Source organism: Tursiops truncatus, chromosome 15, assembly GCF_011762595.2.
Source record: "Tursiops truncatus isolate mTurTru1 chromosome 15, mTurTru1.mat.Y, whole genome shotgun sequence".
NCBI lineage: Eukaryota > Metazoa > Chordata > Mammalia > Artiodactyla > Delphinidae > Tursiops > Tursiops truncatus.
This window is the reverse complement of record NC_047048.1, coordinates 38,010,308-38,034,781: the sequence shown is the minus strand read 5'-3', so window position 1 is coordinate 38,034,781 and position 24,474 is coordinate 38,010,308. Positions and strand designations below refer to the sequence as shown.

General features: G+C 47.0%; 1 protein-coding gene and 1 long non-coding RNA gene across 7 annotated transcripts in view; one reads left to right on the top strand and one right to left on the bottom strand.

Annotated features, from left to right (window-relative positions):
• FAM234A (family with sequence similarity 234 member A) overlaps positions 1 to 24,474 on the top strand; it is a 31,128-nt gene that overhangs the window by 3,549 nt on the left and 3,105 nt on the right. For 2 of the 6 annotated variants that reach the window (XM_033839354.2, XM_033839353.2), the window contains exons 2-6: positions 16,004 to 16,051; positions 16,368 to 16,665; positions 22,861 to 22,980; positions 23,217 to 23,408; positions 24,191 to 24,321. In XM_033839354.2, the coding sequence (XP_033695245.1) occupies positions 16,401 to 16,665; positions 22,861 to 22,980; positions 23,217 to 23,408; positions 24,191 to 24,321 (708 nt within the window). In that variant the 5' untranslated portion in view covers positions 16,004 to 16,051; positions 16,368 to 16,400. Of the gene's footprint in view, positions 1 to 13,497; positions 14,547 to 14,933; positions 14,957 to 15,412; positions 15,769 to 16,003; positions 16,056 to 16,367; positions 16,666 to 22,860; positions 22,981 to 23,216; positions 23,409 to 24,190; positions 24,322 to 24,474 lie in introns of those variants that run through there. The other 4 variants (XM_033839355.2, XM_033839356.2, XM_073792560.1 and 1 more) reach the window with 4 other exon arrangements.
• Positions 13,386 to 15,824, bottom strand: LOC141276507 (uncharacterized). The gene is made up of 3 exons (XR_012326175.1): positions 15,631 to 15,824; positions 14,938 to 15,053; positions 13,386 to 13,505 (listed from the first exon to the last, which is right to left on the bottom strand). It is a non-coding gene; the product is annotated as an uncharacterized lncRNA (long non-coding RNA).

The window sequence follows — 24,474 nt, the reverse complement described above, 5'->3', positions numbered from 1 at the left end:
GTAGCCATTTCTCCGTAACTCCCTTTTAGGTGGTATGTGAGCTGCCCTCAATTACTCTGAAAGTTTTGCATCTCGTGGAGAGGAACTGTGTGCTGAGGTTCAGGTCCTAAGCACTGACCTGCCTGTGAAACACTTGCCTTTAACCGGGAACCATGCATGACCTTAAAATTTGTTCTCATTTGAAAGATGATTAAGGGCCTATTGTCTGTCTTGAGATTATTGTTTGGTGAAGAGAAGAAGTAGTTGTTCGGCTGTAAACGGCTGAACACTGTAGCCATCATTGTCTGACTTTTGCTTTGCTCAGCCGAAAACCCAGTCTGCCCAGTTGGGTTCTGTGGGCGTCTCTCACATGCCTCTGGTTGAAGTGCTGTCAGAACACTTGGGCCACTGGGCCGGGACACAGGCCTCCTAATGTATAAGACATTCCTAAACCATTTGTATATGTCACAGCTGGCTTTGGGGACGAGCATTTGAGCACTCACACTATAAGATCGGTTTGTGGGGCTTCCCTGGTGGCGCAGTGGTTGAGAGTCCGCCTGTCGATGCAGGCGACGCGGGTTCGTGCCCCGGTCTGGGAGGATCCCACATGCCGCGGAGCCTGCGCTTCCGGAGCCTGCGCTTTCGGAGCCTGTGCTCCGCAACAGAAGAGGCCACAACAGTGAGAGGCCCACGTACCAGAAAAAAAAAAAAAAAAAAAGATCGGTTTGTGATTACAGGTCATGAGGTCTGTGCATCCAGACAAGCTCTTGAATGAAGAACTTGATGGGCCTTATCTCACCTTCTTGTCAAGGAATGGCTCCCAAAAGCTCTCTCCCGCGTTTCACTGACACTTAGTTTAACTGACACTTACTAAGTGTCTGTCGTTTGTTTAGCACCAGGGAAGTCCTGCTGCCCTAAAATAGCTCTCGGTCAGAGGCTGTGGGAGGAGTATTATGGGTGCTTTGAAAGAAAAAGTTCGAGTTCTCAGGTGGAAGGTGGCCTTCCTGGTCCGCGGTGCTCACGTAGGCTTGATGGTAGTCCAGCCAAGGCTCGGAGCACTGAGAGGACCTCCTGGCAGGAGGACCATCCTGAGGGAAGACTTGAAAATCCGTATCCCTGGGAGTTCCCTGGTGGTACAGAAGTTAGGACTCTGCGCTTACACTGCTGAGGGTGCAAGTTCAGTCCCTGGTGGGGAACTAAGATGCCATAAGCCGCCTGGCACAGACAAAAAAAAAAAAAGAAAAGAAAACCAGGATCCCTTACTGGTCAAATCACAGCAAGGCCAAGTGGACAACGGCGATTTGCAGATAAAACACATGCCCAGTGGATACATGACAAGATGCAGTATGTTTTGTCCAATGTAATTTCTGTCCTCTAGAAAAGTAACCCCGCTGAGTGTGAACTAGGGGTGAGAGCTCCCCAGTGGAAAGAAAGAAATCTGCTCCACTCTCAGCTGCACCTTCAGAGTCACCCTGGACCATATCAGTACACAGTCCAAGAGTGGTAAACTGATCTTTTCATGGTTTAATCCAGTGACAAAATCCTTTCGGTTTCTATTACTAACTGGTGAAGCTAGATAGTAAAGTTAATCTATAATCAGAGTCTTTTCCTAAGTATTCCTTACATATTTTCTCCATTTAAAAAGCTCATCTGCACAACATTGTAAATCAACTACACTCCAATAAAAATTAAAAAAAAAATAATAAAAAATTAAAAAGCTCATCTGCTGTTTCCTCCAAGCCTCTCCTCTGCCTGTTTAAATGTATTTTCTCTCTGTGTGTTTTCTAATTTGCAGGTACCTTTGATTAAAATAATGTCTACTTTGTGAAATTGTCACCCTAGTGAGATCAAGTAATACGAGAAGTAGCTATTCCTGTGTGAGTGGAGGAAGGTGTTCTCTGTCTGGGCAAATAGAAGTGGGCTACTCCTTCCGTATTCTGTCACAGAGCTGACTGTAGTACCAAGTTCTCAAAATTCTCAGCTAAAACCAGAGTTAAGATTTTAAGGCATCCAGTTTAAACTGAACAAAAATTTTACTTAGTTTAAACCAATTTTTAAAATACGCAAACTACCTTTCCAGTGGAAGTGCTTAATTTTCAAAGTCTGATCTCTTTGATTCGTTGTCCGAAAAGAATTCTGTAAAATTGAAAATTTAAAAATTGGGGGTGGTGGTGCATCTCTTATTAAAGTCCCCTGAAGTGATCTTTTCTCCCCCCCCCAAAAAAAAAAACTTACCAAATTTTAGTTTAAAAAGGTTAAACCCCCTACTTTCATAATATCTGTAGAATTGTCAGTTATTTGTTGGGGCAATTTTCCCTTTTCCCTCTGCCCTTGTTAGAATCTTTTTTTTTTTTTAAGATTTACTTTTATTTATTTTTAGCTGCATTGGGTCTTCGTTGCTACATGCGGGCTTTCTCTAGTTGTGGCGAGCGGTGGCTACTCTTTGTTGCGGTGCACGGGCTTCTCAATGTGGTGGCTTCCCTTGTTGCGGAGCATGGACTCTAGGTGTGTGGATTTCAGTAGCTGCAGCATGCAGACTCAGTATTTGTGGCTCGCGGGCTCTAGAGCGCAGGCTCAGTAGTTGTGGCGCACGGGGTTAGTTGCTCTGCGGCATGTGGGATTTTCCCGGACCAGGGATCGAACCCACTTGCCCTGCATTGGCAGGCAGATTCTTATGCACTGAGACACCAGCAAAGTCCCTGCCCTTGTTAGAATCTTTTTTTTTTTAACAGCATCATTGCTTATTTATTCTCAGTGTCTCACCTGTTAGAATCTTTATGCTTTCTTTATCCATCAAAAAAAGTTAGAGACATTTTTATTTTTGAATTTTCTGTTCTCTCTGTCTCAGTAAACTGTTCTCAGAGAAAGAGCTCTTGGAGAAAAAGGAGTTCTTTCCTTTATGCAAATACTGCGTATTCCTGCCCCTCCAAATGTTAATTGTTACTGGGCTTTACTGTCCTTCCCCAGGAGGCAGGAGGGCAGGTTTGGCCTTGAGCAGACACACCCGCAGGTGTGTGGCCCTTTGAAAAGCTGTACACAGGGATTGCATGTTTATCTCAAGCAGGTTATTCTTAGACTCATACCTTTTACCCTAATATGTATCATATTGATACATTTTCTTTCTCATCTCTCACATTTTTCTTCATTTCTTTTTTGTTTCATTTTACTTGACATTTAAGTCAAAAAGTGCGCTGCATAGTCATCATTTCAGAAGCTCAGAAGTGGCAGGAGAAAATCCCAGTCAGTGACTGTCTGGAAATCCTGTAAACCAATTTCTGATCTCTGTCCTTAAGACCACGAGCTAGTTAGAAATGACAGAAAAGGACATTAGATGCAAATGAGGTAAAGATACAAGTCTCTTAACCTCAGAGTCTTTCCCTTTATTATCTTTTCTTCATTTGTTGTGTCCTAACAGCTTTTGTTTTAAGTGAAAACTTCATTCCTTTTCAGTACCTGGGAAGTGTGTTCCTTTAATTTTCTGTATATGTGTACAAATGTGCATTGTGTTTCCCTTAAGATCTGCTGCCCTGATGTTCCCCAGGACCCCTGTTCTCCAGACTTCTCACATTGAGTTTAGCTAACACAGAAATATGCGTTTTTATGCCCAGGTTGGACTTCCAGAAGCCTGTCTTTCCAATGGGCCTGTTACTTAGAGCCCATAGGCCGGTGGCTATGGGTCTTTTCTGTGCTGGCCAACGAGGAACTAGTAAACACACCTGATTTCAGGGATGCGCTTTATTCTAGGTTATGGTTGCAGCTGCTTCATTGCTATATTGGAGGCAAAAGACTTTTTTTAAGTTTCTATTACTTCTTTATGTGGAATTTAACGACAGCAGCTTCAATTTGAAACAAAAAGGAAAAAAGCCTGGAGTTCACAGACTTAGTGATTCGGCTTAGGGATAACCCTTTGCGTCTGCTGGGGTCAGGTTGGCACCTTGAGCTGCCTGTGTGCCTTTGGTGTGAGCCTTCTGCCACAACACCTGGGCTCAGGATCAGGCGTGTCCTCAGTGTTGGCGGCGCTGGGGCCCCGCCGTCGCCACAAGCGCTCCCCTGCTGTCCGGGCGGTCCTGCTCCCCGGCCCTCCGTGACCTCGGGCACCTGCGTGGTACTGTACATGTTCCCGGGTGTCACTGTACACGAGCAGCAAGGAACCACACGGACCTTTTCCCCACAGTGGGAAGGGAAGTGATTGCCGTGGGGAGTTTGCAGAAAGGCTGTAATTATTTTGAAATAGTGGCAGGTTGGGGGTTGGCTGTTCTTTTGGATGTCCTCGTAGAACTGCTCTGTGGTTGATGTTCTGCCAAGAACAAGCAGAACAAAACAGAAACAGTTCCCACCTCTGGAGCAGAAGCTTCATGATCGGGCGGTTCTGAGGTGTCGCCGGGCCCTGGGGAAGCTCTGACCCCCCTCCCTTGCTCAAAGTTTGTTTGTTTGTTTGTTTGTTTTTGCGGTACGCGGGACTCTCACTGTTGTGGCCTCTCCCATTGCGGAGCACAGGCTCCAGACGTGCGGGCTTAGCGGCCATGGCTCACAGGCCCAGCCGCTCCACGGCATGTGGGATCTTCCCAGACCGGGGCATGAACCCGTGTCCCCTGCATCGACAGGTGGACTCTCAACCACTGCGCCACCAGGGAAGCCCTCAAAGTTTGTTTTTTTAAATTATTTTTAATTAATTTTTAAAATTTATTTATTTATTATTTATTTATTTTTGACTGCGTTGGGTCTTCGTTGCGCGCAGGCTTTCTCTAGTTGCGGCGAGCAGGAGCTACTCTTTGTTGCGGTGTGCGAGCTTCTCGTTGCGGTCGCTTCTCTTGTTGCGGAGCACATGGACTCAGTAGTTGTGGCTCGTGGGCTCTAGAGCACAGGCTCAGTAGTTGTGGTGCACAGGCTTAGTTGCTCCACTGCATGTGGGATCTTCCCGGACCAGGGCTCGAACCGATGTCCCCTGCATTGGCAGGCGGATTCTCAACCACTGTGCCACCAGGGAAGCCCCTCAAGGGTTTTTATTATTTTTTTAAAACTGTTTATTTGGAACTAATTATAGACTCACAAGATATTACAAAAAGCTTGAAGTGCTTTCCCCTGGGCCTGGTGGTGACGTCCCTGGGGCTAGCGCATTATCAGAGGTGGGAGCTAGATGTTGGCACAGTGCTGATCACTGTGCCGCAGACCTGCCCCATTCCTGTTTCGCCAGTTCTCACACGGACTCCCTTGTCTGTGTGTCTGATGATATGAGAGTCTATCACATGTGGACGTTTGTGCAGCCAGCAGCACAGTTGGCACGTGGACCGACCCCCCTGACACGGGCCCATCCTCACTGCCCCTCCCCACCCGGCACTGCGGTCCCACCGCCTGCCCTTAGGGACCCAGCTGAGGGGGAGGATTCTCGAGGTGTCAGATAGAGAGGTTATCATCTCTCCCTCTGTCCAACTCAGTTTGTTTTTAGGTGAATAAAGTTTTGTTACTTGAGTTGGTTATGCTGGGTATGCCCTCCCTACCCAGCTTTCTCTCCTGAAGAATAGAAACCTTCCCTGGAGAAGGATCACAGTATCTTTCACCTATCTGTTATGAAGTATCTTTAACTTGGAACTCTGTTAATGATTAAAAGGAAAAAAAAAGAAATTATTCAGAGTAATGCAAGTGAGCCAGTGATTTCTGCGGGAACAGTGAGTGAAGTCCTTGCTCTTAGAGGGATGACGGGAAGCAGCACTTAGGACCAGTTCTGCTTCAACCTCCAGTCGGAAAACACCAGAGCTGGAGCGTCCCGAGCCGTCCCTGCGCTGGGACCCTCCGTCTGGAGGGCATTGTTGCCTCGCAGGAGCTGAAATGGCTGCTGTGGCTTCTGCCCTTTGGCCCTCGTCTTGCTGCCACCCTTCTGCATGAAGCCCGTCAAATATTCAAAGATGTTACAAAGCACAATTCAGTATTTCACTTTTTGTAATTTTTTATTACTGACCCCAGTATAAAAATAACGCTGTGAGGTCAGGCTTTGCCCGAGGTGAGGGCTGTGGCCATTGGTGTTGTTCACAGTGCAGTGTCCTGAGGCCTGGGGTCTGCGTGGCTCAACCCACAGGACTGGGAAAGCCCAGGTGTGACGTTTCCCCACTGCTTCTCTACGTTTGAGAGCTGTGTTTCTTTGGGGCCAGTTTGTGCTTGGTGTTGTCTCCAGACTTCTCCAGGGAGCTGGTGAGAGCGTGTAGTGGAGAGAAAGGGTCCCAGCCGAGGGGGCTGGGTTGCCCAGCCTGTCCTCGGAGGGTCCCCCTGAGAGAGCCTGGGGGCGGCAGGGCCTGGTGCCAGCGGCTGTGTCTGAACCAGACTGCCCCCACGGCCATGGGCCCGACGGAGCCTCAGCCACCTTGCATCCCTGGCGTCCACCCGTTTTCTGAGTTTGACTCTCTGGTCTCCCCATTCATTCTGGACACTGTCTAATCTCTTTCCAACAAATTCTCTTTCTGCCTACACTAGCTAAAGTGTTTTTGGCAAACAGGAACCTTGACTGGTGTAGAGAGGTTGGGTAGATGCCCGGGTGCCTCGGATGGGAGGGGGTCTCTGCCCGGGTGCCTCGGATGGGAGGGGGTCTCCAGTCCCAGCCCCTGCTCTAGACTACACCGCCACCTGTGGTGACTTAGATTAGATAGGGAATCATTCCTAAATTGTGACCTCCCTTTTAAACAAGTATCCCCACTGCCAAGAAAAAAAAAAGCCAGACTGGCTTTGGGTCACATTTGGTTATAAGAACCAGAAAAGGCTTCATAAATAAGATGGCATTTTCCATGGGCCTTGAGGAGTGGGTAGGGTTTGAAAGGAAAGGATGTTTTAGGTGGACTTAGACACAGGGAAGTGTTAGGATTAGGCTTTTCAGGGACACCGGAGGGTCTGCAACCCGTCATGGGGGCCACAGCTGTGGGGGTAGCGGGTGACAACCTCCCAAACACAGTTTTTTGATTTATGCTCTTTGGACACTTGAAGGGCTTACATGTAGGTAAAGGGATTAGATATTATTCCAAAGCACAGAATCTGGATCAGGGGACGGTTACAGGAGAGCAGATTTTAGTTCAGAATATGGCAAATTCCTAGTAACCAGGACTGTGCAGCATGTAGGGCTTGGCTCCATATTCCAGGAGTGGAGGTGTCCCCAGAAGGGACAGGAAAAGGCCAAGAAAGCAGTGTTCCCACTTCATTCATGTGCCACTCAGGATTGTGCCATACTCGCAGCATAACTACACAGTTATTTTTATTTAGTACTTTTCTTTAATCAACTCACTTTTTCTAGTTAAATACACTTTAAGAGAAAACACCAGAGAGGCCAGGGGCACAGAGCTGGAGGAGGGAGCCATGTCCAGAGTCCCCATGGCCTGGGCTGTAGCTCTCCCACCCCGGATTCTCACAGCTGTGCTGCTGCCCCAGAAACCAAAAACCAAAATAATGGCTGAACATATCCACCACTTGGCAAAAGATGTAAACCTACAGGTTCAGGAAGCTGAGCAAACCTTTAGCGGGATAAACCCAAAGAAACCCATGGCAAGACACATTGTAATTAAACTTCTGAAAACTAAAGACAAAGAAAATTTGGAAGTAGCAAGAGAGATTGACATCTTAGTTATGGGGAGAAACAATTCAAAGGACAGCAGATTTCTCACTGGAAACCGTGAAGGCCAGAAAGAAGTGGCATCATGTTTTTCAAGGGCTGAAAGAAAAGAACCTATCAAATGTCAAGCACTGAATTCTATATCTGGGGAATTATTCATCAGGAATGATGGAGAAATAAAGACATTATCATGTGAAGGAAAATAAATTGGTTGCCAGCAAACCTGCTCTAAGAGAATGACTGAAGGAGGTTCTTGAAACGTAAAGGAAATGTTAAGAGAAGCATTCTTGGAACATTAGGAAGAAAGAAAGAACAACAGAAAAAGCAAAAATATGAGTAAATATAATAGACTTTCATTCTCTTGAGTCTTCTAAATTATGTTTCATGAATGAAGCAAAAATATAACACTGATGTGTAGATGTATGTAGAGGAGATATTTAACACAATTCTATTATACACAGACTGGTAAAGGCTTAAAGCAGGGATGTGAGGTCTCCACACTTCACTTGAACTAGGAAAATGCTGACAGCAGGAGACTGTGTTAAGTTAGGTGTGTCTAATAATGTCCAGATCAACCACTAAAAATCTTCAGCGAAACATGCTAAAGCACCTAGATAAATAAAACTAGAATTGTAAATAATATTTCCCTTATTCATAAAGTAATCCACAGGAAGTCAGGAAGAACAAAAGTGAGAAACAAAAAACAGAGAACAAACAACAAAAGGCAGAATAAAGGCCTAATATATGGATAATTTCCTTAAAAGTAAGTGGTCTGAAAATACAGATTTGCAGAGTGGATTTGAAGAAAAAAAAAAAAAAAAGATCCAGGGACTTGCCTGTCAGTCCAGTGGTTAGGACTCAGTGCTTTCAGTGCCGTGGCCCAGGTTCGATCCCTGGTCAGGGAACTAAGATCCTGCAAGCCGTGTGGCACTGCCAAAAGAAAAAAAAAAGATCCCTGTGCTGTCTAAAAAAAACCTACTTCAAATATATGATATAGGTAGATTGAAAATAAAAGCATGGAAAAAGATATACCATGTAAACATTAAGAGACGATAAGAAGAGCTATTAATGTCAGATAAGACTTTAGAGCGAGAATTACTTGGGGACGGGGGGGGGGGTATTGTGCAATGATAAAAAGGCTGAGCCACACAGAAAATACAGCAATCCTACATATGTGAGCAACAAACTACAAAGCTGCCATTTCTTTAAAAACTGAGTTGGCTGTCTGTATCCCCTGTTCCCCATCCGTGAATTCAACCAGCTGCAGATTGGAAGTATTCCAGGCGGAAAAATCCAGAAAGTTCCAAAAAGTGAAACTTGAGTTCAATGCACACTGGCAACTGTCTACATAGCATTTACAGTGTACTGGGTATTATAGGTTATCTAGAGATGATTTAAGGTGTATGGCGAGGGGTGTGTGTGTAGGGTTATGTGCATCCCATTTGATGTAAGGGACTTGAGCATCTGTGGATACTGAGGGACGACTACTCAGCAATACAAGGAATCAACTGTATTCATACAGCAGCAACACAGAGGGACCTCAAGGGCATTGTGTTGAGTGAAAAAAGCCAATTTCAAAGTTCACATACTATGTTATTGCATTTCCATAACATTCCCCAAATGACAAAATTTTAGAAATGAAGAACGGGTTGGTGGTTGCCAGGGGAGAGGGATGGTGGGTGTGGCTCTTTGTGGTGATGGAATATAGTTCTGTATCTTGATATACATGAATTTACACAGGGAACGCCATAGCATAGAACTACGACGTCGCTCTCCTGGTTTTGATACGGTTCTGCAGTTGTGCTGTAACCGCTGGGGAAGGCTGAGACGGGGCTTCTCGGTATGATCTTCGCAACTTCCTATAAAGCAGTAATTTCAAAATAAACAGTTAAGGAAAGAACCTTTATCAGTTACCGGAAGTCTAAGACCACTGTCACCATAAACGGAAAGACATCCGTGAAAAAATACAGAGATAACTAGAAATAAAAATATTCACCTGGCACCACCTAAATTGTCTTGTGTGCTGCCAGTGGTGTAGGACCCAGGCTTTGTGAAGCCCCCTTACGGAGGGGTGGGAGGTCATGGGACTTCACTGGAGGACTTGGGACCCTTCAGTGCAAAGAAACTGTGTTCCTTAGTGAAGTTCAGGTTCTCAGGATCTCAAATATAGACCCTCAACTCCTTGGGCAGCTCCAGGCTTGAAACACTTCGTTTAACAGGAAAAGAGGGCGCTGGTGAGATGCCTGAGGTCTCTGTGTCTGGAGAAGAGGAGCAGCAGCACAGGGAGAGGGTGGTGACAACGATGGAGGGAGTCGCCCCCCTGCGCCCCCGCCGCACACTGAGCCCCCAGCTTTACATGCACTACCCAAACCTTCCCAACAACCTAATAGGAAAAAGAAACTGAGGAAAGCCACAATCCAGAGGCAGAGCTCACTACCAAACCCAGCTTCAAAATCTGCTCTTTCTCGCCATCCTGTACCCTTACGTACATGCATTTAGGGTTCTTTTATTTTGGTGCTAATCTCTCTCTCTCTTTCTCTTTTTTAACCACCAAAGCATTTTTATTTTTGTCACTTGACAACGTACACAACAGTGGAATTGTACTATTACTTTGCTCGACTTCCTTAAATATTACTTAAGTAGGCATGTACGTTTAAGAAAAGTAATACCTTGAAGTATTCTGTAAACACAACCCCTCTCAATATGTTTTCCTGCTTTGTTTCATACATAAATAGCATTTTACAAAGTTATGAATAAAACTCTGAACTCTTATGGCCTAAAAGTGTGTGTAGATTCTGGAGCTTGACAAGATGTTCTCTTTATGATTTTATAGCTAACATACACTATTTTTAAAAATTGAAGTATAGTTGATTTATAATGTGTTAATTTCTGCTGTACAGCAAAGTGATTCAGTTATACATATATATATGTATATGCCTTTTTAAATATTATTTTCCATTATGGTTTATTATAAGATATTGACTATAGTTCTGTGTGCTATACAGTGAGACTTTGTTGTTTATCCAGTCTATATATAAAAGCTTACATGTGCTGACCCCAAACTCCCAATCCATCCCTCCTCCAACCCCCTCCCCCTTGATAATCACCAGTCTTCCTCTGTGATTCTGTTTCTGTTTCATAGATAGGTTCATTTGCGGCATATTTTAGATTCCACATATAAGTGATATCATATGGTATTTGTCCTCTCTTTCTGACTTCACTTAGTATGATAATCTGTAGTTGCATCCATGTTGCTGCAAATGGCATCATTTCATTCTTTTTTATGGCCGAGTGGTATTCCAGTATATATATGTACTGCATTTTCTTTATCCATTCGTCTGTCAATGGACATTTAGGTTGTTTCCATGTCTTGGCTATTGTAAATAGCATTGCTGTGAACATTGGGGTGCATGTATCTTTTTTTTTTTTTTTTTGGCCTCACCGCACAGCTGGCAGGATCTTAGTTCCCCAACCAGGGATTGAACCCAGGCCACCGCAGTGAAAGCGCTGAGTCCTAACCACTGGACCATCAGGGAATTCCCTGTATCTTTTTTTTCTTTAATAAATTTATTTTATTTATTTTATTTTTGGCTGCGTTGGGTCTTCGTTGCTGCACGTGGGCCTTGTCTAGTTGCAGCAAGTGGGGGCTACTCTTCGTTGCGGTGTGCAGGCTTCTCATTGCGGTGGCTTCTCTTGTTGTGGAGCCTGGGCTCTAGGCGCATGGGCTTCAGTATTGTGGCCTATGGGCTCAGTAGTTGTGGTTCACGGGCTTAGTTGTTCCACGGCATGTGGGATCTTCCCGGACCAGGACTCGAACCCGTGTCCCCTGCATTGACAGGTGGATTCTTAACCACTGTGCCACCAGGGAAGCCCCATTCCCTGTATCTTTTTGAATTATAGTTTTGTCTGGGTATATACCCAGGAGTGGGATTGCTGGATCATATGGTAATTCTGTTTTAGTCTTCTGAGGAACCTCCGCACTGTTTTCCACAGTGGCTGTAATGTGTGCTATTTGCAGTGTTTATCATGGGTCAAATGACTTATCATCACAAGTTACTGCACGAGTTCCGCCAACGACAGACCTTCCAGTTCACTTAGTAAAGATGCCATGTGTTAAAAAGTCAAAATGGGGACTTCCTTGGTGGTCCAGTGGTTAAGACTCCGTGCTCCCAATGCAGGGGGCGTGGGTTCAATCCTTGGTCAGGGAACTAGATCCCGCATGCCGCAATTAAAAGATTCCCGCATGCCACAGATAAAGATCCTGCATGCTGCAATGAAGAGCCTGCGCAGCCAAATAAATAAATAAATAGATAAATATATATATATTTTAAAGTCAAACTGGCCAAGAGACATCATTATTATTTATTTTATTTATTTATTTTTCTGGCTGCACCACATGGCGTGTGGAACTTCCCCAACCAGGGATCGAACCCAGGCCCCCTGCATTGGGAGCGTGGAGTCTTACCCACTGGACCACCAGGGAAGTCCTCCCATGAAATTCTGTTACAGGAACAGAATCAATACGCTCCTAAATTTTCCAAATTTTATTTTGAACCACCACTTTGATTAGTTAAAACTTCCAGAATAAAAATAATGACACACAAAAATGATCTTAGAAAGGCACACTTACCATTCCTGGCACAGAACATTTGATTTTTAGTTTTTGAATGACTGGAAGTCATTATTCCTTAAGAAAACATTAACGTATTTGTTGAAAGTGATTTATTAGGTAAGTGAAAATGAATCTTGCACATTGGCTGTTTCATTTTATATAATGAGTAATTTTTTAGGTCTTCACTTATAGGGTGTAAAACTTAGAAAAACATTCTCTAATATGCTTATGAGAATTAAATGATTCAAGCTACAAATAAATACTAAGCTAAGATTGAGGTGGGGATCCCATTGGCGATTTTATTTTATTATTTTTGTAAACTTATTTATGGCTGCATTGGGTCTTTGTTGCTGCGCGCAGGCTTTCTCTAGTTGCGGCGAGCTGGGGCTATTCTTCGTTGCAGTGTGCCGGCTTCTCATTGCGGTGGCTTCTCTTGTTGTGGAGCACAGGCTCTAGGCGCATGGGCTTCAGTAGTTGTGGCACACGGGCTCAGTAGTTGCGGCTCGTGGGCTCTAGAACACAGCCTCAGTAGTCGTGACACACAGGCTTACTTGCTCCGTGGCATGTGGGATCTTCCCAGACCAGGGCTCAAACCTGTGTCCCCTGCATTGGCAGGCGGATTCTTAACTGCTGCACTACCAGGGAAGTCCCCTCATTGGCGATTTTAAACGAGTTTCTCACAAATTCTTTTTGATCTCAGATCAGTTTATGACCTCAACAGATGTCTTAGTGGCTCATTCACAGTTTTAGAAGCCAACGTCTGCTGGTTAAAAAGGTGGCTCCTGCGGGGATGTTTATCACAACATGGCCCTGGACCAGGTCAGCCCGCGGGGTGCTGGTCTCGCGGGACTGCCTTGGCCCCTGCAGAGGGAGCTGGCCTCCTGAAGCCTCTGTCCGTCCACCATCAGGTCTGTGATGGGTCTTATTTTGTCCTCCCCTGCATGCGGGCTTGGCCAGACCGTAGGTGCTGACCTGACTCCCCAGCTGTGTTGCTAAGGACCGTTTGGAGAGAGTTTCCCTTTCTGCTTCTACATCCAGATGGGTGGTAGCGTGGGGAGGGGGTTCTCTCTGCCCTCACTGGGGGACCAATAGCATTCCTTGTGTTCCCTCCATGATGCACCATTGGTCTGACTTAACAAGGAAACCTGTGTAGCAGGGACTAGAGAATAGTTTGGGCTCATATTTCCTTTAATTTTCAGAGGTCAGGTTTATAACTCGATTATTCTACTCACATTTTAAAACACACTTTATGGTTTTCAGTGCACAGAATATTTCTGGAGGGAGCCGTGAGAAACTCGTGCCGCGCTTCTGCTCCTGAGCCTGGGGCTACGGAGGAAGGGCAGTTATGCTTTTATATCTTTCACACGTTGTATCACATAAATTTATTGCTGACTTAAAAAAAAACCCAAACTACATCAGTAACTGTTTTGCACTGTCCTTGTTTCTTCCAAACTACATCAGTAACCGTTTTGCACTGTCCTTGTTTCTTAGCTTAGGGAGTGAAAGACTGACTAGGAAAAGGAGTGGTTTAACTTACTGGCTTGGGGTCATCGGCATTGGGGTTTACTTTACTAAGCTTGCCGAGAACTCCAAGGACAAGAACCCCCAGGCAGCTGGATGGAAGGAAGGTGCTCTTCCTCCCTTTTATTTGCTTTCCTCCAGGCTGGCAATGGGGAGGTGGCGTCTCCATGGCAGGGCAGGAGGCAGGAAGAATCTAGCCATGTGGTGGTGAGAGTGGGGTGACCACAGCAAAAGGGCAGACTCTTGGGCCAGCGCTTTTTCCCAGGTGGCTAGACCTGGGAGTCGCCTTCTGCCCGGCCCCACCCAGACAGGCTGATTTGATCGGGTGGTGAATGTGCCCAAGGTGAGGATCATGGCTCAGGAGGGACCTCTGTGCTCACCCCACTGCGTTCACAGACTGCCTGGTTGCATTTCACCAGCGCTTTGCAATCCCCACATGCGCCTGCGTTTGTGAAAGCGGATTCCCTGTGCAGACCTGGTCTCCAGGTGTGCCAGCCGCAAACGAGGTCTGGGAAACAGGGTTGTAAGTGGGATGTGAGTGGTTGTCATTTTGAGCAGGTGCCCTCATGCTTGCACAGCCGTGGTTCAGAGAGCTTGAGTTTCTGGCCCAACGTTCTAAAGCTCTTACAAAAGAGAACTTTATAGATAGAGCTTTTAAAATCAGTAATTTTAGCATTCTGGTCTCTCATTCAGTTTGCTTTGCTTTGCTAAAAGAATCTACGCATGTTAAACATTTCACACTCCCCTCGCTGGGACCACAGAGGCTGGATGCGCCAGGTAGATCCAGGCTCTGCTGCCGGCTCTTTCCCGTCCCTCCCAGACGGGCCCCCACCTCCCGCCCCACGGGTAAGATGCTTGGGCTTGAGGAGGCCCCTGGTCATGAGTCCTTGTTTGATTTCCTGTGTCCAGCTCATTACCTCGACAGGCTCACCTTTTCTGACTGCAGGATGTTAAAACTCATGTCTCAGCACTAGGGGGAGGCACAGAGATTTGTTTGGTTTTCTTTTTAAATTGTAACATACACACAACATGAACTTTACCATTACTGACATTTAGTACACGCGTTGGGTTTTGCAGCCATTGTTACCATCCCAGAAGGAAGGCTCACCTATTAGCACTCCCCCCAGCCCCTGGCACCCACTTATCTACTTTCTGCCTCCAGGGATCTGCCTGTTCTGGACATTTCGTATAAATGGAGTCGTACGATACGTGACCTTCTGTGTCTGTATAATCTCACCAAGCGTCATGTTTTTGAGGTTTGTCCATGCTATCGCCTGTGTCAGAGCTTCACTCCTTTTCATGGCTGTGTAATAGTCCACAGTGTGGGCAGACCCCATTCTGTTTATCCATCACCTGTTGATGGATAGTGGGGTTATTCAGAACAATGAAGCTCAGAGCATTTGTGTAAGTCCCTGTTCTCGGGTCTCCTGGAAAAACACCTAGGAGTGGAGCTGCTGGGTCGGACAGTTGCCCCGTATTTGATCGTCTGAGGAACCGCCAGGCCGTTTCCACAGCGGCTGCCGTGCTTCCTCCTCACCGCTGTGCACGACTGTGTTTTCCAGGGTCTCTACCTCCTCACCCACCCCTGCCATTTTACATGTTATTACCAAAGCTGCTCTAGTGGCTGTGTACACAGGCTTTTAAGTGAATTATTTTTATTAAATAATAGAGAAAAACAGTTAAAGTCAGAAGGTAAAACGTTTATAGAGAAAACCAGCATTCTGTTGTCTCTTCCTGCCTCCCTAACCCACCCCTTCCCAGAGGGAGCCCTTCCCGCTGTCCTGGTTTTAACCACTGGCACAGCCTCCCTCTCATGTAGATGAGGCTTATAACCCACTCAGACCCTTTGATCCCTTGCACCCTCTCAATATAATTTGTGTTAGTTAGGACACTGGTTTGGCTGTTTAAAAAGGACCAAAATAACAAATACCTTGCCTTACGCCAGGCAGAAGTTTGTTTCTTTCTCGCACGATGAAGAGCACAAAGCTTGGTGATGAAGGTTTCCAGCCGTCAGGCCCACTCTGTCTGTGGTTCAACTTCAGAAGTGTTTTCCGTCTTATTTTCCGAGGTGGCCGCCCTGGGTTTCCTCCCCGACACGCCCAGTGCTGCCAGCAGGGGGGGCAGGAAGGAGGGAGGTCGTCCCGCATCCCCCCCACCCCCCCCAGCCCCGGCGTGACTTTATCTTGTTACCAATAATAATTAGCTTGAGTGAGCGCTCACTGTGTCAGATGCTGTTATAAGTGCTTCTGTGCATTTACTGCTTTAACCCTCAGAGTCTTGTAAACACTGTTTTCCTTTCACAGGGAAGGACACAGGTGCGGTCAGACCTTGCAGCTCGCTTGGGTCACCCGGTGAGTAAGTACAGCCCCCTCCCTGGGGGGCTGACCCCGACTCGGGTTGGGAGGCCGGTCAGAGGTGCCTCAGTTAATAGTTAATGTTTAATGCATGCTCTGCTGTAGTCTAGCCCCGCCAGCCTGCCCAGGTCAGCAGGCAGGAGCTGCAGAGCGTAGAGGGAAACCCGTCCTGCGTGCTGCCTCTGTGCACCCACTGCCCTCTGAGTTTGAGGCCTTCTCCAGTGGAGTCTGTGACACCCTTTCTTGGGCTGATGGGCCGCAGTCACAGCTGCCCCTGGGGCTCCTGACCACCTCTCCTGTGTCGCCACCACAGTGGCCAAGAAGTGAGCTTGGGGGTGTGCACACGATGACGGACGGCAAGGACTTAGAAGCCGAGATCCACCCCCTGAAGAACGAGAACAGGAAGGTGCAGGAACATCTGGGAAACCCAGCGGGAAAGGAAACCAGCGTGAAGCCGCCCCCGCAGTCCCGCCTCTCCCGGTGCCGGACGGTGGCCTTTTTTCTTTCGCTGTTTGTCTGCCTTTTCGTGGTGTTCGTGGTTTCCTTCATCATCCCATGTCCAGACCGGCTGGCGTCACAGGGGGTGTGGAGGATCGATTACAAGGCAGCAGGTGCGGGCGGCTTGTGGGGCAGGGGCGCTGAGTATCCCTGGGTCCCCTGGAGTCTGGGGGCCGGGGGCCGCCTCTCATGGAAACAGGAGCGTCCTCAGGAAGGACGGGCGGGGGGTCAGGAAAGGAAAGTGGCCCATTTGGTTACTTTTCTGAATTAAAAAAACATAGTAAAACAGAGCAACTGGCAGAATAGATGTAGCGAAGACTGATCTAAATGTGAAAACCAGGCAGCAGATTTGTGGCTGGGTCTCCCTGACGTGCTCCAGCCGAGTTTCCAGTCCGCCCCACCGCAGTTGAGCACACTTGATTTCTCTCTCGTAAAATCTTGGCCTTATGGAAGCTGCTGAGTCAGCTTTCCTCTGGGCACTTCCCTGCCTGTTGGGAGTTGTGCCCGTATCAGCGGGCGTGGGTGCTGACAGCCTCGCAATGTTTCTTTGCACAGACTTGAAGCCCTCTCTGGTGGAATAAGGGGAATTTCTTGTTTAAGCCCCACTGACGGTCAATTTTGTTCAGAATTTGGTGCCTAATCTTGAGAGGGTGAAGTAATACATGTTTGTGTTTATTTTTGGCAGCTTAATTGAGATATAATTTATTATCATAATATTCACTTGCTTTGAGTATACGATTCGATGATTCTTAGTCAGTTTAAGACTTGAGCACTGGGACTTCCCTGGTGGTCCAGTGGTAAAGAATCTGCCTTACAATGCAGGGGACGCGGGTTCAATCCCTGATCAGGGAACTAAGATCCCACATGCCGCGGGACAACTAAGCCCACGAGCCACAGCTACTGAGAGCCCACGTGCCGCAACTAAGACCCGACGCAGCCAAAAATAAATAAATAAATTAAAGAACTATTATTTAAAAAAATAATAAAATAGAATAAACTTGTTTAAAAAAAAAAAAGAGACTTGAGCACCTGTGCAGCTGTCGCCACAATCCAGTGTTTAGCACATCCATCATCTCTACACGATTCCTTGCCCGCAGGCCCCAGCCCCGACTCCAGCCCTGGAGCTGCCAGTGGGCTTCCCATCTCTATACACTTGCTGTTCCTGGACGTTTCGTGTAAATGAAATCATGTAAGATGCATCTTTGGCCTCTCTCACTTACATGAGTTCATCCATGTGGTAGTGTGTTCCTTTGTGTGGACAGACCAGAGTATTCATCCATTGACCAGTTGGTGAATGTTTGCATTGTTTTCAGTTTTTGACTGTTAATGAGTAACACTGCTGTGAATATTTGTGTACAAATCTTTGTGTGGACATATGTCTTATTTCTCTTGGGTAGGTTGCCAGGAGCAGAACTCTTGAACCTCGTGGTAAGTTTGTGTTTGACTCTTGTCACTGCCAGGCCTTCCCCAGAAGCTGCACCGTTTCATGTCCCCACTGGCTGTGTGGGAGAGGATTCTGGCTTCTCCACATCCTAGCCAACACTTGTCATTATCTTTTTTTTTTAATTAATTAATTTGTTTGTTTGTTTTTGGCTGCATTGGGTCTTTGTTGCTGCACAAGGGCTTTCTCTAGTTGCAGTGAGCGAGGGCCACTCCTCGCCGCCGTCACAGGCTTCTCATTGCGGTGGCTTCTCTTGTTGTAGAGCACGGGCTCCAGGCGTGCAGGTTTCAGCAGTTGTGGTGCACGGGCCCAGCTGCTCCGCGGCATGTGGGATCCTCCCGGACCAGGGCTTGAACCCATGTCCCCTGCATTGGCAGGTGGATTCTTAACCACTGCACCACCAGGGAAATCTCTTGTCTTTTTTAGTGTAGCCTTCCTAGTGGGTGTGAAGTGGTACCTAACTGCATTTATAGTCTGCGTTTCCCTGGTGACTAATGATGTTCACGTGGGTTATTAGCCATTCTTACGTCATCTTTGGTAATTGTCTATTCAAATCTTCCGCTCACTTAAAAATATAATTGTTTTATTATTGAGTTATAAAAGTTCTTTTAACACAAGATTGTAAATCAACTGTATGTCAATAAAAAAATTTTAAGTTCTTTATATGTTCCAGGTACAAGTCTTTCATCACATATGTGATTTGTGAATATTTGTGACCCATCTGGGGCTTGTCTTTTTATTTTCTATAGTGTTTAGCATGGGTTTTGTTTTTGGGGTCTAAGAACTCTCTGCCTAATGTGAGGTCATGAAGATTTTCTCCTGTTTTTTCTTTGAGAAGCTTTAGAGTTCTCACTGTGCCGTTTAGGTCTGTGATCCATTTCGAGGTGGTTTTTTGTGTAGAGTGTTTGGTGGAAGCAAGTGGCAGGATTTCTAGAAATGGTCACACATGCCTCCCTCCCAGCAGGACCGTCTCAGAGGCACAAGGGCACCTCCCTGCTCTCGGCACTGATGCTGCAGAGCTCCCGTGAGTCTGGGGGTGGGAGGCGTGCATGTCGACAGTGTCGGGAACGTGGTCCTTCCCCCACTGAGTGGCCTGGCGCCTTTGCTGAAACGCATTCAACCATCAGTTGTGTTCTGTCCTTCTGCGTCCTTACACCAGTGCCGCATCGTCTTGATTTCCACAGCTCCACAGACGGAAGTCTTCCAACTCTATTCCTTTATTTCTCCTCAACATTGTTTTGGCTCTTTGGGTCCTTGGCATTTTTATAAAATTTTAGGAGCAGCTTGTCAATTTCTGTAAAAAAGGCTTCTTGGGTTTTAACAGAAATTGTGTAGAATCTATAAATTAGTTTGGGTAGAGTTGCATCATAACAGTATCCAACCTTGCATTCCCCGTGTAGGGAGTTTTACAGTGTTCAGTGGGCAAGTCCTGCACTTCTTTTGTTAAATTTATTCCAAAATGTTCTCTTTTTTTTTTATGAGTACTTTTATCTAAGCATATTTTTAAATTTTATTGAAGTATAGTTGATTTACAGTGTTGTGTTAATTTCTGCTTTGCAGTAAAATGAGTCAGTTGTACATATATATATTCTTTTTCATATTCTTTCCATTATGGTTTATCCCAGGATATTGAATATAGTTCCCTGTACTATGCAGTAGGACCTTGTTGTTTATCCATCCTATACATAATAGTTTGTGTCTGCTAACCCCAAACTCCCAATCCACCCCTCCCCCACCACTGAATATTCTCTTTGATGCTCTTGTGATAGGAATTGTTGTGTGAATTTAATTTTCAAGTTCCCTTTGGTAGTTTATAGAAACACTGCTGGTTATTATATGGACCTTTTAAATTGTGGCCTTGAACTCATTAACTAGACTAGTAGGGGTGTATGTGTGTATTTAGAATTTCCTACGTACAGAATCATGCAATATGCAAAAAAAAACGAGAGAGAGACGGTTTTACTTCTTCCTTCCCTTTTATTTCTTTTTCTTGCCTGATTTCATTGCTCGAATCTCCAGTACAATGTCGAACAGATGAGGTGAGAGCAGGTATCTTCCTCCCAATCTTGGGAATAAAACATTACATGTTTCAGCAGTAGGTGTGCTAATAGCTGTAGGCTTTTTGTAGATGCCCTTTATCTGTTTGGGTTTTTATAATGAAAAGGTGTTGGGTTTTGTCAAATGCTTTTTCTCTGTCAGACAACTGTGTGGTTTTTGTCCTTTATTCTGTGAACCTGGCATATCACCTTGATTTTCAGATGTTAAATCAACCTTGCGTTCCTGAGGTATAACCCACTAGATCATGTTGTACCATCACTTCTTCAGGTTGCTGGGTCCAGTTTGCTAGTTTGTGTCTGTATTAGTGAGGGATATTGAACATAGCTTTCCCTCCCTCCCTTTCTTCCCTTTCTTTCTTTCCTTCTTTCATTCTTTCTTTTTTTAGATTATTAGCCCCATTTTATTTTATTTTTTTGGCCATGCCACACGGCTTGTGGGATCTTAGTTCCATGACCAGGGATCGAACCCATGCCCCCTGCAGTAGAAGCATGGAGTTCTAACCTCTGAGCCTTCAGTGAATTCCCAAACACAGCTTTCTTTTCTGGTGATGACTTTGTCCTCATAGACGTGGAGAGAGCAAGGGCCCTCTCTCGTCTCTCCTGATGGTGGGTGAAGCCTTCAGACTGCCCGGAATATGTGGGGTCTTATCAGAACCAACTAGGGTGTCTCACTTTCTGGCCCATCTCCCTATGTGTATCTCACCCTGGAGCTGGCTCCAAAGTTGGCCTCCCCTTGGTCTGCCCCGGAGATCACTCCTGTTTTCAGCCCCCCTGGCAGGAAGCTGCTGCTTTCTAATCTCACCCAGTGTGGTACCTGGCTGATGGAGGGTGAGCATGGGAGCAGCCCAAGGTGAAAGGCCCCAGATGTCCTCTGTTCCAACCCACGGCTCAATAGTGTTTCTTAAATCAGTGTTTCTTGATTTAAGGTGTGCCTTCAGTCTGGTTCCAGTGTCCTGAAATGGGTGCTTTTGACAACTTTGCCTCATTTTACTGTTATTTTTGGAGGAGAGGATTTGTTTGCCAAGCTCTTCACTCCATGATTCTGGAAGTTTTGTGTCTGGTATTCAGTTTTATTTTTAATTATGGTAAAATACACATCACCCAAAAATCGCCATTTTAAAGTGAACAAATAAGTGGCATTCAAACATTCACAACGCTGCACTGACCATCATCACTCTTTTCAAAACCTTTATCATCTCAAACAGATATTCTGTGCCCAACACACAGCAGCTCCCATCCTGCCCTCCTGTCCACCCTCAGGTAACCTCTGTTCCACTTTAGTCTCTAGAATATGCCTGTTCTAAGTACCTCACATAACTGGAATTGTCTGTCTTTTTGTGACTGGCTAATTTCACTGAGCATAATGTCCTCGAGGTTCATCCATGTTGTAGCGTGTTGCAGACTTCATTTCTTTTTATGGGTGAATAATACTCCATTGTATGGATGGATCACATTTTGTTTATCTATTCTTCTATCCATGGACACTTGGGTTATTTTCACCTTTTGGCTGTTGTAAATAATGCTTCTTTGAACATTCATGTACAAGTAACTGTCTGAGTCCCTGCTTTCATAATTTTATTTTTATTTTTGGCTGTGTTGGGTCTTCGTTGCTGTGCACTGGTTTTCTCTAGTTGCTGTGAGTGGTGGCTGCTTTTCGTTGCGGTGCGTGGGCTTCTCATTGCGGTGGCTTCTCTTGTTGTAGAGCACCGGTTCTAGGGGCCCGGGCTTCAGTAGTTGCAGCACATGGGCTCAGTAGTTGCGGCACACAGGCCCCAGAGCATTTGGGCTTCGGTAGTTGCATCACGTGGGCTCAGTACTTGTGGCGCACAGGCTGTAGGGCACACGGGCTCAGTAGTTGTGGCTCGCAGGCTCAGTAGTTGTGGCACACAGGCTTAGTTGCTCCGAGGCATGTGGGATCTTCCCGGACCAGGGATTGAACTCGTGTCCCCTGCATTGGCATGCGGATTCTTAACTACTGCGCCACCAGGGAGGTCCCCTCATGGTTTTGGTCTGCATTTCCCTTTTAACTAGTGATGTTGAGCATCTTTTCATGTGTTTATGGACTATTTGTATATCTTCTTAGGAGAAACATCTATTCAAGTCTTTTGCCCATTTTTGAATTGGGTTGTTTGCTTTGTTGTTGGGTTGTAGGAGTTCTTTGTATATTCTGGATATTAATCCCTTATCAGAGGTATGGTTTGCAAATATTTTCTCCCCTTCTGTGGTCTGTCTTTTCACTCCCTCGATGGTGTCCTTTGATGAAGTACAATTTACTTATTTTTTTCTTTTCCTGCCTGTGCTTTTGGTGTCATATCCAAGAAATCATTGCCAAAACCAATCCCTATGTTTTCTTCTAAGAGTTTTACAGTTTCAGCTGTTAAGTTTAGGTCTTTGATCCATTTTGAATTCATTTTTGTATATGGAGTGAGGTAAGGGCCTCATTTTGTTCCTTTGGTGTTTGATTTTAAAGCATGTAGTTTATCATTTGAGTCCTTGAATGAAGGAAGAGGTAGCCCCTGTGAGTGTGGACATGTGGACTCCAGACCCCAGTCTGATTGGGGAGGGACTTGGCCCTGAGCAGAAGGTGTGCAGAACGTCCATTTGTGATGCCCAGGTGTCCTTAACAACGGACACCCAAGTGATGAAGAATTGCTGCTGCTCTGAAGGGGTGTGGGGCTGCCAGCCCACGAGGAAGCAGCGCTTCCCTGTGGTTGCTCCGTGGGCAGCTGCACCTGGCACTAGCCCCACGGCGCCCAGAGTGGGGCGCGTCAGGCCTGGCCTGGGAAAGTAGCCGGTGGTTTCCTTTTCAGTTGCCTATGACTTTCTGGCCACAGAAGACGTGAACAAGGACAGGATCCAGGATGTTCTCTTTCTTTATAAAAACACCAACAGCAGCAGAAGCAATTTCAGCCTCTCCTGTGCTGATGAAGGTAATTTTGTTTTTACCCAAAAAATGAGCTCCCTGCAGGAGGAGGAATCCCCTCGCCCTCTCGGTTTTGGGGGAAGCAGTTGGTGGAATTTCTGGGAACTTTCATGTCACTCACCTTCCTCACTGGGCTGCTGACCCCATGGGGTCAACACCAGGGATCCAGGGACAGAGCCCAGGGCAGGGCCACAGCACGAGGCCGGCACGCTCAGCCCTGCAGACCTGGGTCTCTCCCTCCAGGCTTTTCCTCCCCCTGCACCTTCGTGGCCGCTGTGTCGGGGGCCAACGGCACCGTCCTCTGGGAGAGGCCCGTGGCCCAGAACAGGGCCCTTGTGGAGTGCGGTGTCCCCCAGCCGAGGGGCAGCGGGGCGTCTTCTGCCTGCATCATCCTCGGCAGACCTGGCCCTTTCATTGCGGTAGACTCGGTCACAGGTAGGCTGCTTCCTGTGTCCCCCAGGCCTCCGCACACGGGTCCGATGCCAGGATGCTCTGAGGAGGGTCAGCCCGGGCTCTTGTGGGCGGTGTGGCTGGATAGGAAGGAAGGCACGGGTGGGAGGGGGACGCCCCATGAGGAGTCACACTTCACTGTCGTCCCCTCCTAAGTCCCGCCTGTGCCTGCGGCATGGCACCTGGAGGGGGTGGGGGCATTGCTGATGCCCGCTCATTGGGCAGGCCCCGGGGATGGGGTGTGTGGGCCTGGCTAGCTCGAGCCCCGAGACCTGCCTTAAGGCAACAGGACCTGGTCCTTTTCCGAAGCCCTAAGGAATTCTGTGCCTTGATGCTAGGTTTGGGGGTAGCAGCACTTCCTTTGTAAGTTGTGGTTTTAAGAGTAGGGAGGAGAATAAAGAGCAAGCTGGAAATATTTTGAGAAGAGAAGAATCTGACTAAACACGGGCGTGGGCAGATCATACTCGGGTCACATGCTGTCAGGTCAGGACCTCAGTCCCCGGGTCCGTCCACAAGGCTGCACTTTCATTCTCGTCCTGTGCACGGGGCAGAGGCTGCATGTGTGACCCCAGTGGGCGGCAGGGAGGCGAGGCCCTGCCCATCTGAGGGGGAGGATCTGCGTCAGCCAAACACTGGAAACAGGATGAGAAGAAAGGAGGGGGCTGTGCTGCCCCAAAGTGACGCTGCTGACACGTGCCTATGGGCGCCAGGCGGCTACACGCATGTCTTTTTCCATGGCAGCACACGGGCCCTGTGCTTGGTTTTAGGGGAGACCCTGTGGAGCCATCCCAGCAGCTTCGGGGGGAACGTGTCCATCCTGAGCCCTCTGCTCCAGGTGCCTGACATCGATGCTGACGGGGTCCCAGACCTGCTGGTCCTCACCCAGGAGGAGAACCAGGTACAGCTCTCGTTCCAGCCACTGGCCTCCCCCGCTGCCCCGAGCTCGGGTGCCTGCAGACCCAGCGGGCACTTCTGGGCCCCCCAAGAGTGGCAGAGAGTGCGCTTCCCACTGGTGCCATGGGCACAGCTCTGAGGATGGTGCGGGCGGCCC